The sequence below is a fragment of the Desmodus rotundus genome, chromosome 4 (assembly GCF_022682495.2).
Source record: "Desmodus rotundus isolate HL8 chromosome 4, HLdesRot8A.1, whole genome shotgun sequence".
Lineage (NCBI taxonomy): Eukaryota > Metazoa > Chordata > Mammalia > Chiroptera > Phyllostomidae > Desmodus > Desmodus rotundus.
Window position 1 is genome coordinate 159,208,555 of NC_071390.1, and position 13,509 is coordinate 159,222,063.

At 43.8% G+C, this 13,509-nt stretch overlaps 1 protein-coding gene across 1 annotated transcript in view; it reads right to left on the reverse strand.

Moving 5' to 3' along the window:
* The window catches only part of NWD2 (NACHT and WD repeat domain containing 2), a 135,974-nt gene that overhangs the window by 61,216 nt on the left and 61,249 nt on the right, over positions 1–13,509 (reverse strand). The window contains exon 3 of the mRNA XM_024573743.3: positions 5,787–5,903. Coding sequence (XP_024429511.2) covers positions 5,787–5,903 — 117 coding nt within the window. The remainder of the gene's footprint in view (positions 1–5,786; positions 5,904–13,509) is intronic.

Sequence of the window (13,509 nt, forward strand, 5' to 3'; positions counted from 1 at the left end):
GAACTATGATGGATGACTGGTTGATTTCAACTGGACATGCTTAATTTTATATGTTAAAAAGTCTCTGTTTCTCTTGATATTATGAGCAAACTGTATCTAGAAAATCTGAGGTTTTAGATTGATTTTTACTTACATTTTAAAATAAGGATGCTAAAAATATAGATTGTTTTTTAATTTAGATAACTGTCAGTTCAAATCAATGACTACTTTCCCATTTTAGTACCTTTGGGTTAATAAAACTGTATTTCTGAATGTGAGAACTAAATCGCAGAAAAGTACCTGGACATTTTGTTTAGGTCAAACCAAGATTAAACACTTGTATTAATTTTTCATGGGCGTGTTTACTTAGTATACCTAAAATGGTAAACCAATTATATATTGGGCTGTGGATAAAATGAAATATTTTCCAAAGCTCAACTGTTATAAACACCCTGTAATTCATTCCTTAAAGTCAGTGATTGCAGAACTCTCACTGCACAATTTTCTTTAACCTAAACTGAGTCTGGACTTTCAAGCAGGCGTAACTTAACTCTGGAGAGCGGTGCCCCAGCCGGGTGACAAAAACGGGCCTCTGTGCTGGAGGTGTGATTCAGTAGTGCCCTATAGTGATGTACAAATACGGGATGGTTTAGCTTTTTACCAGGAACCACTATGGATTTTGTTTTGTCTTTACTCTTGTGCCTAGCAGAAAATCTTAAACTTCCTCAATAACGATACATTTCTCAGTACAACTCCTTAAAAATCCTCCTATTTGTGGTCTAAACTCTAACTTAGCCCATGTATGGATGGATGGATCTCTGAGCTTCCTTCTTCCCACTTCGCGTACTGGTCTTCAGGACAGCTGCCAGGAGCTGCCTGTGGTAGGCTAGAGACTGGCCTGCTCTTCGTCCCATGCCATCTGTGCCGCTGACGGCACTGTGTGTGTGGGGGGGGGGGTAGGGCTGCAAGATGGCTTTGGCGCCTGCCGACACTCAGGTAAGGATGCTGGGGCAGCAGCCTCACTCTTGGTCTTGGCCACTTCTCCATCCAATGCTGACAAATTATGTCTGTTTCCATCTGTGGGATCTGGTAGCCCCCATGAGGATGCTATACAGGTTTTGGCTCTATGAGACTTCTGGAAATTGTCAAAACATATGGCAGGCAGCATTCTCTTAGTCCTGACTCTAAGACATGGTGAATGTCCTTCTGAGTATGAAGTCACAGAACCTCTTAGCTGTCTCCGGCAGTGGTAACCAGTGCCCCGTTTTTGGTGCATGGGCCTGGCTTGGCTTGCCAGTGCCTCGCCCTCAGTAAATCTCCACACCCCCCACACTGTGGATTGAGGGAATGTAGTGAGATCCTGTCTGGATCCCCCAGAACTCCCACACACCTAGGGGAAGCTCCCCTCATGCTATAACTAAGCTTTTTAAACTCCAATTCTTTAAGCCAACCAATTACTTGCTTTTACCAACTTCTGCCAAGAGGCAAAACTTTACTCAAGGTCCAGGGTCAATGCTCAAGCCCCACAAGCAACTCTATTGGGGCACTCCAAATTGGAAGGAATAGTTAAGAAGACCAGCCTCACTCCCCCTAACACACGCCATGAAGAGGGACAGGGATGTGAACAGTTAGCGTTCACATGGGCCCCGCTCTCTCCAAAGGCAATATTCCTCGCCCCCTTCGTAAGGACATGTGTTATGGTCTAGGTGGTCAGTGGGGAAGATTCTGCGGAACTTCCCACACTTTGTGAAGGCTGAGGCAATTCTCCGCACTTAAGAGGAGAAGCAGATAGTGACTCTGGACTCAAGTGTGAGTCCAAATCCTGGTCAAAATCCCTCCTTGAAAATGGTAAAGGTCGTACAGAGTGAGTTCCAGCAAATTCATAGCTAGCAAATTTGTACTCTACATTTTATGGTGTTTGTCAAGAATGAAGTCAAAAACCTTCATTTGGCTTTAATTTTTGACTGAATCAAGTTTTAAATCTTTCTACATTTACACTATCAACATTTTCAAAGGGGAAAATTTCCAGGATCAATAAAAGCATTGTATTCTCATTTGAAATACCTTAAATCACAGGTGGCAAACACGAGGCCCACAGGCTGAATCCCACCCTCCACCTTGTTTCATCTGGCCCGGCACCTTGTTTCTACCTGGTGGCAGCCCTGAGCTCTTGCTTAACTGTTAAGGAGCAGTTACATGTATACAGTCCCAAAATTACATTCAGCCCTTTGAAGGCGACCACGAGGCCGATGTGGCCCCCAGTGAAAATGAGTTTGACAGCCCTGCCTTAAGTCATGAGTTAACAAGAACTAAAGATTGTGAAGCCCTTTATAGTTTACAAAGAACTCCCACATAAATCCCACAACAAACCTTTGCTATTTATCCAACATTTACTTCTCCTTGTAGTTTAACGAGTATTATTTCCCCACGTTATGGCTGTGACCATTAAGCACGGCAAGGATAGCGATCTGATGCCCTGTCAGAACCAGGGCTCTGACTCAGGTTGTGAAATAAAGACTCTGGGTTTTCCCACCGTACGTTTGTTCCCCTACATGTCTACAAATTCTGTTTGACCTCAGTAGCGACGATGTATTCTCCATATGAAATGTCTCTGGAGTTAATTCTGTGAGTGAAACCTGGACACATGTCTGGGCACCTTATTCTATGACCCTCTCCTCCTTGTCACCAAAAAGCATGCGTCCAAACAGCTGTGCAGGTTTAGCAGGCACAGCCGGCGTGTCTCTAGCAGCTTGAGCCACTTCCCAAAGCACAACTTTTAGGAAACGAAGTGAAAAAGAGCCAAGTTCATATAATATTTACGGCCAAGTTCCCCTTGAGCCCCCATTCCCTGGGTACTTAAAAGGAAAGTTTGTTTGGTTCTGAATTTATTTGTATCTAAAGTGAGAGCTCATATCTGTGAAGACTTTGAAGATACGAAAACATTTTTTATGCAGCAACGGTGAATTTTCAAGCCATCAAGTGAAGTAACAACACGCTTTGCAGCCCACAGGGGTCACCGCGACTTCTAGAAATATCACAAGGAAACACTGGACAAGGGAATTGGAGCTCAAAAGCAACACATGTATGCCCACTGTTCCCATAGTTACAACAAGAAAGGCCATAAAGAGCACTATGTTCTCCTATAAGCAGTGAGATAAGCCCTGTGTGATTTTGGATCACTGGGGTGAATAATCCCAGCTCTACCCACAGGGTGGGATCGTGGGCGCCCCGAGTTTCCACATGTAACAGAGAGCAGAGGAGGCATAAATGAATTGTTTATGTTCAATAAAGTTGTTACTGATGTTCTATCAGTTAACCTTTACTCTCAGAACCTGCAAGTGGTTGGAAATTAATGGCCACGACTGATTTCGGTTGGTTTGAGTATGGTGCTCCACGGAGTGATGACAGAGGGGGAGAGTGTCTCCCTCATCCCTGAGTTTCTGAGGCTGGGTGAGGACGGAGCCGTGGAGGTCACAGCAACTGCGACTCCCCAGGCTCACTCACAGCACTGTGTACCTCCCAAATCTGGCTTTTTAAGCATGGTGGAATCTGCTCGAGCTTGGCTTCCAGTGTTTGGTCTCTTCTACAGCACCACTCCCTGCCACAGAGGTTTGCATCCTTTACTCTAATGACAATTTTCTTGGTGACACACTCATTACAACTTGAGGCAGGTGATTTCGCCTTAGGACAGCTTTGAGAGAGAACCATAATCACACAACAACGAATACCACCCAGCGCTACTGTGGGATATGCTGCATGAGACACTGAGCACCCTGTAATCTCACTGCATCTGCAGAATGACCCCAGAAGGTGGGTCACTATTACCGACATCTCTACTTCGCAGATAAGGAAACTAGGGCTTTGGGTAGTAAAGGAAGTCCTGCGATGTCACATAGCTACAACACGTTAGGACCCAGGGATCTATGACCCTAAACCCAGACAGAGCTACATCCTCCAATTTCTCCACCTAGGGCTAAAATCTGCCTCCTTGTGTTTCCATCCACTGGGCCTAGTTCTATGTTCTGAAGACCCGTGGAAAAGTCTTTATTCCTCTGCTGCACCAGCTCTTCAGAAATCTAACATGGCTTTCAGGACTTTTTATATTCTGTTCAGACCACAGGATGCTGTTTTTACATGTCCATTCTTCAACACCCCCTCCCCCCACCCCCAAACCATGCATTTGTCTTGTTTGGCTCATTACAATAGCTTTCTAACAGGTCTCGGGCTTGGCCTTCTGCCACACACCCAGCCGCCAAGGTAGGGCCTTCAACTATGTCAGATCACTTTAGTGCTCTGCTTAAAGCACTCTGGCTTCTCATGCCATTCAAAGTAGAAATAAAATCTTCACAGCCAACCTTGAGATGACAAAGCCCGTGGTATGGCCTGCGCCTGCATCCCCATCTGCTCCCCTTTGTTCTCAGTGCTCCCTGAACATGCCAATCATGTTTCCAACACCTCTCCCTAGAAGGTTCTGACCTGAGTATTTCCCACCCCTCTTCCTACCTCCCTTCCAAGGCCACCCTCTCGGTGAGGCCTCGCCCAGCTACCTGACAGAAAGTTACAAGTCTCTCGCCTCACTGCTGTGCCCTCTCCTCCTGCCTTTCTGTGTTTTCCTCCGTAGCATTTCTCACCCTCACCCCGTATCAGAATGGAAGCTCCATGGGGACAGAAAGTTTTAGTTTCTAAGTTCAGTTCTAAGGTTAAATCACACGAAAGAGTCCTACAAAATGACTATTTCGTATGGTTCCACCTAGCACGCCCCCAGCACTGAGAGCAGCCCCGGGCACAGAGTAGCATTCAATAAGTACTTGGTGAACATATGAATAATTTACCCATGTACTGATACTAAAAATACCATATTACAGAGCTTTCAAGTACTTTATTACCTTTGGAAATGACTTTATTAACTGATCAGATTTCTGATATGGTCTTTGTTATCTTAATCCTATGTGGAGCTGCATATAGACAGATATGCAAATGAGTTTTAGAAGCACTTTGGTTCATATGCTGAACCTTGCTTTGAATGGCATGATTTGACATTTTCTTCATAGCATTCGCTAGTAATGTTACCCCTCATCTGTCAGATTCAAAACTTCCTGTGTTCAAAGGGGCAACTTCCCCATCAACTGGCAGGATCAGTCTGGATTCAAGATAAGGGGCTAAATTAAGACAGTTTCTGCACAATCCCATGCCACAGACTGACCTTCTTAACTTATTACCATTGTGTTTACACAGAGGAGTGGGTATTGTTTAAAAAATAATGACAAACTAGTAGTAATGTTCCACTCAAATTTGTAGCTTAGAATGAGCCTCTAGCTGGAAATCACTGCATAAAATTTTTACAGGGCGTCATTTCCTATTAGCAGATTTGACATAGTATATTTGGTTTACTTTTATAACGTTTCAGCCTCCGTGCTTAAAAAAAAGCCAGAAACTCTAATGTTGGTAAATAGAGACACTATGATTAAACACATTATACAATATAAGAAAATTGAGGATAATTATTGTAGGACTCCATTCAGTAATCTTCATTGCTGATCACTGGCATTGTGGAAATTGTCAAACCCAAGTCATCTCTTTGATTACCACTTCAAATTCTTTCCTGTTAATTTGCAGTGCTTTCTTTATGGGAAACCTGAGGATTTTATTCTCACACATTGAGGGCAAGGAGACAGTTTGAAATTTTAAATAGAAATAGAACAGCAAGTGCTTTCTCCCTATTGTAAACGCCCTTAGGGATCACAAGTCAGCAAGAATTCTCACATTCATCTAGAATTTAATATAAAGCATTAGTTTTTTATACCCACAACAAAACATGGACCTGCAGAAGTTTTCAAACAGTCCTCCAGCAGCCTCATGCGTGTCTTCTGGAGCTCCGGGCTGTCCCACTCGTCTTCGTCCACTCCCCAGTACAGGTCTATCACCTGGGAACCAATGCAGGAGGCAGTATTAATCCACCTGTGGGGCCTTATTCTTATTCTCGATGTTAAGCTAACATGACTTCTAGCTTTTCTCTTTGCAGCATTTTTTTCCCTTAGAGAGGGAACATGATTTTTAAGTCCCACTGGAAGAGGTTTATTTTTCCATTCCGTGATGGGTCGGAATGAACATTATGATTTCTTCTTATGTTCCTGATTATACTGTTGACATGGGCCCAGAGAAAATGAAATGTTAAATGTCAGAGGCTTTGAAATGCAGGTTTTCATTAGACTGAAGGGGCAATAAGGCTTCAAAACAAAGTCTGAAAGCAGCGGGGAGGTGCTAATACATTATCCGAGACAACGAAATAAGCATGTATGCTACCAAGTGTCTGAATATGAGGAGGGAAAACCCCAGTGGGCATTAGCATATACTGACTGAACTTAACACCTGCATTTCTTTCTTTCTTTCTGCCTTGTTTTTTAAAGAAAAGAAACACCCCAAACCATTATAAGTATGGGTTATCGTGTGGGGACAGCCATTTTGGTTATGTGTGTGTTATCTATATGCATTCGGCTTTCATCAATACGTATCTGAAAAGCATGTATCGGAAAGCAGCGAAAGGTATGCCTCCCTAAGAAGGGAGGATAATCGGAGCTTCTGTCTCCTTACTTCAAAGACCACAGGAAGATTCTGAGAGCCTGTAAAAACTTCTACAAGCGTGTTCTTTGAAAAATTTGCTATGGAGAGCAGTATGGGTTTCGTTCCCTTTACTCAACTGCTATCTGCATATGGTAAATGTTTCTAACTGCAGCTTTGAAGATTTCCTCTTTTCCTTTCCTTGTTTCCCACAAGCAGAAAAACAAACAAACAAACCCTCTGCTCCTTACTGACTGTGCATGGCATTCAGTGAGACGGAAGCACAGAGCACAGTCCCCCACTGCACCCCGAGCAGATCCCGGGGGCTCTGTGCACTTCCCAGGCTACGGCCCCACACAGGTGTCTTTATCTGCCTGCATTTAAGATTTTAGATGGCTGGTAGAGATATACAAACCTCTTTTAAAAATATTCCCTTTCATCTGCCTTACAAGGTTTAATCACAATATTAAAGAAGGGGGCATCTGAGATTATAAGGGTCCAATATGAGACCCTTTAGCTGTGGCTACTTAAAATTCAATATAAATCATTTAAAATTAAAAATCCAATTTTTCAAATCTCAATAGTATCACGTGGCTACGACCCCCATGTTGGAAAGCAGAGATACAGAATATGTCACCATTGCAGTCAGTTTCATTGGACAGAACTACAAAGTACTGACAGTCCTACACTGTAATCATTAAAAGACATTCCGACCATTTGCCAATAAACTGTCAAAATGAATCCACGTTTACTGCATATTAATGGTAATTCTTAGTTGTGCCATTCATAAACTAACACTACGCACAGAGCCAGGTCTCCACCCTGTTGGCCGGCACTGTTTGGGTATACCTGACGAAAGGTCTGATTTACAGCCAATGAAGAGGAACAGAAATGGTAGATATGAAGATTAATGTAACAAAAGCTATACACACATACCTGTTCTTGCATCTTCTTTTAGTGACAAAACTGTATCAAGTAATAATTATCATAGTATGTCACTGGGTTAGCAACATATGTTGATGTCACACATATAACAATAATAGCACAAAAGGGAGAAAAGGGAACAGACCTACATCGGAGTAATCTTTTTATAGCTCACTGGAATTCACTTAGCATAAATTATAAGTAGATTCTGATATGAGATATATGCCTTAAATAACTACAAAGACAAATCTCAAAAAAGGTGAAAAAATCATTAAAGGAATTAAAATGTTACACTAGAAAGCATTCAAACTTACTATAAAGCTATAATAATTAAGAGAGTGTAGTACTGGCCTTAGGATAGTCAATAGAATAAAATTGAGAATCCAAAAATAAATCCTCACACTGGCGGCCAACTGATTCAACACAGGTGCCAAAACAGTTCAGTGAAGAATAGTTTTTTTTCAACAAATGGTACAAGGACAACTGGATAGCTACACGTGAAAGAATGAAGTTTGACCCCTTCCTCACTCCGTATCCAAAAATTAACTCACAACAGATCACAGACAGAAAGAGTTAAAACTCTAAAACTCTAGTTTTTTGAGAACATAGTGTATAAATCTTTGTGACCCTGGATTTGAGTGGTTTCTCAGACATGAGAGCAAAGTACAAGTAATTAAAACAAAAAAGATAAACTGAATTTCCTCAAAATGAAAAAACTTTTGTGCACCAAAGGACACATAAAGAGAGCAAAAAGAGCGCCCGTGGGGTGGAAGAAAGTATTTGCCAATTGTGTGTTTGACGGGCAGACGCTTTGTCACAGAGGACACGGAGCATGCCAACAGCACACGTGGAAAGACGCTCAGCGTCAGTGGCCATTGGGGAAATGCGAGCTGCAGCTACGGCGAGACGGCACCTCACACCCAGGAGGACGGCAACCGTCAGAAAGATGGAACGCATGCTGCTGAGGACACGCAGCAGCTGCAACCTCCATGTGCCGCTGTGAAAACGCACAGCGGTGCGGCCACTCTAGAAGCCGGTCCACCAGTTCCTCAGAAGCTCAGATAGGATCACCGCCTGATCCAGCGATTCTCCTACGTACATACCCAACAGAAATGAAAACGTATGTCCACACGAAAACTTGAACTTGAATGCTGATAGCAGCATTACTTATAAGAGCCAAGAAGTGGAAAGAATCTAAATGGCTATTGAGTGACCAATGGATAAGTAAAATGGCATGTTCTTACAATGGAATATTACTTGGAAATAAAAAGCAATGAAATGCTGATGCTACAGCAAGGAAGAGCCTTGAAAACATTTTGCTAAGTGCTAGAAGCCAGTCACAAAAGACCACCTGTCCTATTGTTCCGTTTATATAAAATGTCTAGAATAGGCAAATCTACAAAGGCAAAAGGTAGATTAGTGGTTGCCTGGGGCTGGGAGGAAGGGGAATAAGGCACAAAGGGAGTCACACTGAAAGGCACAGTGTTTCTATGAGGGGCGATGACAACGTTATGCAATTGATTTGGGTAATGCTCACACAACTGCGGATATGCTAAAAATTGTACCTTTAAATGGGAAACTTTTATGGTGAATTGAATTATATCTCAATGACACTGTGCACATCTAATTTGTATTGTGATTGTCTACAGGACTTCCATCCTCTACTCAGAGAATTGAGTGCAAGAACAGTGTAATCAAGCGCCTGGTATATTAAAAAAGCAGCAAGAGAAAAGAAGAGTGTTATCTACAAAGGAGTTCCCATAAGACTGTCAGCTGATTTCTCAAAAGAGACCTTACAGGCAAGAAGGGGCTGGCAGGAAGTATTCAAAGGGATGAAAAGCAGGCACCTACATCCACGATTGCTCTATCCAGCAAAGCTATCATTTAGAATGGGAGGGCAGATAAAGTGCTCCCCAGACAAGGTCAAGTTAAAGGAGTTCATCATCACCAAGCCCTTATTATATGAAATGTTAAAGGGATCTATCTAAGAAAAAGAAGATGAAAACTATGAACAGTAAAATGACAACAAACTCACAACTATCAACGACTCAATCTAAAAAAAACCCCCAAACTAAGCGAACAACTAGAACAGGAACAGAATCATAGAAATGGAGATCACATGGAGGGTTATCAGCAGGGAGGGGGAGGGAGAGAATGGGGTAAAAGGTACAGGGAATAAGAAGCATAAATGGTAGGTACAAAATAGACAGGGGAGGTTAAGAATAGTATAGGAAATGAAGAAGCCAAAGAACTTACATGCATGACCCACGGACATGAACTAAGGGTGGGGGAATTGCTGGAGGGAAGGGGGGTACTGGGTGGAGGGGGGCATAAAGGGGAATACTGGGACAACTGTAACAGCATAATCAATAAAAATATACTTTAAAAATAAAATAAATAAAATTTTAAACAAAGAACTACAGAGTGAGATCTAACTGTATACTCCTATATGCAGACCAAACGACCAGTGTCAAAGATGAAACAAGGCTTTCCTTTATGTGTTTACATAGGAGCCTGAGTGTCACCTTACTTATCTGCCACGCAGGGGAGTCCTTTGTACTAGTTTCTGCATCTGTTCTGCCTTCAGGTTTGGCCGCCACCGCCCTCCCCCAGGCCTTCATAGCTCCCCATCTCCTCACTTCAGGAGCTGGGTTTGCACAGTCTCCTGCTTCCAGCTTTTCCCCCTCAAACTGCTCTTTTCTCAAATGACTTTATGGGCAGGAAATGATGAAAAAAGATAAAATCAAGCTACCGTGAAGACATGGAGGAAATAAATGAATGAAACATCTAACGTATGCAACCCAGACACCATCTGGGCAGACAGACCTCCCACCTACCCGCATGATCGATAGCGGGAAGGGCAGCGGGGACCCGGAGTGCTCACCGAGACAAGATTTATTATATACTTAAAAAATTAAGTTTAGCTTTTAGCCTAATGCCCAGGCACTGCAGACGCTGCAATCTAATTCACTATTTATTGGAATACTAACTTGTTGACAGCACGTTTTATGTGCCTTTACTTAATTCATCATTAAGTACAAAAGCACAGGAAAGTACTTTGATTTGATCTCTTTTTACTTAAAACCATCTAACCTGTTTTAAAATTTTCTTAGGGAAGCTAATTTATCATGCTTATTTCAATGTGCTGAATTGGTCTGAAAACAAGGCAGCCAATGAAAGCCCTCACAAATTTTAACCACTTGAAATCAGACACAATCATTTAAATACCAAGATACTATACAAACAATAAAGCAAACCGTAAGAAACAAATACTAACCTCATGTTTTACCAAGAAACGAAACCAAACCCAAATGTGAACTCATAATATCTTCATACTATCATTTCTTCAAAGAGCTTTTAAATTTAAATGTTTTCCAAAGTATTTTCCTTCTCAGTGTTCCCATGCCATACGACACCACTGAATGTGGACCAAAAATGTAACTAGAGAGACAACAGGACTGACTTCGTTTTTGAACAAAGGTTGTACTTAAGTGAAGGCTGCTCCTCAAGTTACTACCAGGCGAAGCTACGCCCTCCTTCCAATGATTCCGCCACTGCCAGGGGCCTTTCCTCTGGGGGAGTCATCACGTTGTGAGTTGAAAAAACTCCTGTTCCTTCAGAGGTGGAGTTGGTTCCTATTATATATGTTATTTCTCCTGGTTTATTGGCCTTTATATTTACAAGACATGGCTCTGAAAAGACCTTTATCTCTCTTTAAAATCAAGTCTATTCTTAAAGGGATTACATCTGCCACTATAAAAAAAATTCAAAAGAACAAAGGACAGGATCAGAAAGACTTGAACAGAAACAACATTAGCGGCTAAGGACTTGACCTGCAAGGTCAACGCAGAGGCGACGACAGCACTCATTTGGATCTGTTTCCGCAGCTGCGTCCCGTTACTGGAATGTTCACCTCACGGGGAAGGTAAGCAGGGGGGAGTCTTGGAAGATGTGGTGGTAAGGAAGAACTAAGCCACCAGCTAAGACAGGACCTCTGACTACTATGGCTTAATGAACACAGAGTAGAGGGAAGGTACCAGGAGTGGGGGCAGAGAAGGAGCCACAAGCCAGAAGCCACAGTGCATCATCGGTATGGCATATAATAAGCTGGAGGAGCTCGCTGCACAAAGGGACCCCAGCCAGGCTGCAAACTAAGGACCAGCTTCCTTCAGTGGTGGGGCAGCTGATCTCTAGCAAGCTATGTGACTGAGTGAAAATCCAAACTTCCTTTGCAGCCAGCACCACTGGGTCACTGGTGTTTATGACTGTCTTCTCTGGGAGGCGGTGAACTCCACGAGGGCAGGAACTGTTCGTTTCCAACACCATGGCATCTGCTGCGCCCACAGCTCTGCCTGGTGCAGGGCAGAGGCTCGAGAAAGGCTGTGGATAAATGAATAAAGCCCATGGGACCGAGCACCTGAGCCTGCCCCTGGGAATCGGGGTGGACAGACACCAGTGAGGAAGAAAGGGGCCTGCACCTGAAGGACACACACAGAGGAGAGCGCCATTCAGTGAGGGTGGGGGGCTTCTAGACACAACAGCACCATGAACGTGGCAGGGCCTGCTCGTAGAGAGTCAGGGTCACAGCTCACCGCTGTGGAAGGTGAAAGGAAACATCAGCTGGAAGAAAACGGAGTTTCAGTTACTTTCCAAAGGTGGATAACTAATTATTGACAAAGTCGACCTCTTAAATGAGTGCTCTTTTTCCTGTGCGAAGACTTGCTAAAAGGTCTCCTCCCCCTCCTATAAGAAATAAAAAGTGAGGATGGGGAAAAAAGTGTCTACCCTGTGTTCAGAATCTGAGAAAAGCCTCATGGTGATTGTATCCAGTGGGACACTTAAATGTCACCTGCAAATGGGATCCCGCTGTCTGCTTATTAAGGGATTCATCTCACTGGGCGGTTTCCAGTGTTGGCGTAACCACACAGCCACAATTTAGCAGAATTAAATGGCCAGCAAAGCACAGCGCCTCCAGTAGCTCCTGGACCGCCCCGCAATGCCACTGCTCTACATGTAGGATACACATGAGGCAGCAAGTTGTCTACACATGCAAAGTGAAGGACGAACAACAACGCTATCTGGGGAGGTCAGGCACGGGAATTCCACAAGAGCCACTCCACGCTGCCCGCGGTGGGCTGCTGTTTACAACGGAACTGGAGCAACTGCCAGTCAATTGTGACAATGTTTCCCTTCCCCTTTTCCATCTCTGTTCATCCTCCTCCCCCCTTTTTTACAAACTGGCTCATGGCTGGGAGAAAGACAATGTCACGTGCTGCTAATACTTTTACATAGTGTTAACTTGGTGAGACCCGCTCAGGCTTTGACAGACAGAACCGAAATGGGAAGTGAGCTGGACAAACTGAAGTGCTGGCCTCAGTGTAGCAACGCGTGATTCAGCGAGGGGTGAATCCCCATGGAGGGTGCCTTTCCCCGTGGAAGGAAGCACACACTGGATCACTAGAAAATGGGAACGGGCTGGCTAGTTGACAACGTGGAGAAAAGGCCAAGGGCACGGTGACATATCCTGTCAATTATAAAGCCCACGATGTATTCTGGCAACTCAGGAGGCAAAATGCAGGCTGAAATTCCTGAGCAGCCAGACAGGTGGGAGGGAAAAGTGTGTGCAAAGAAGGAGACTGGGCTTCTCTTAGAGCAGGAGGACTGTGGTGGGCAAAGAAAAGAGCGATGGAGGAAAAGTAGGTGCAAACCACTAATGAAGCGCCTTCAGTGTGAGGCGAAGTAACTGTTCGACTCAGGAAGTATCAGGAGGGTCAAGCTAATGGGAGACCCACACAATTTAGCGTAACCTACGACTGACGTGCACAGAGAACATAGCTACTTCCTGTAGTCTAAAACCGTACGGGCCTCCTGCCCAAGTCTCCATCCAGTGCCTTCCATGCGCACTGAATTCTCGTAACAATCCTGGAAAATAAACACCATCCCGTTCATTTACCAGAGATCCGGCACTTCGCCCAGTGTCACGGGACTGGTAGTTGTGGACCCAGAATCTGAATCCCAATCCAACAAAACACATGCATGCTGTTTCCA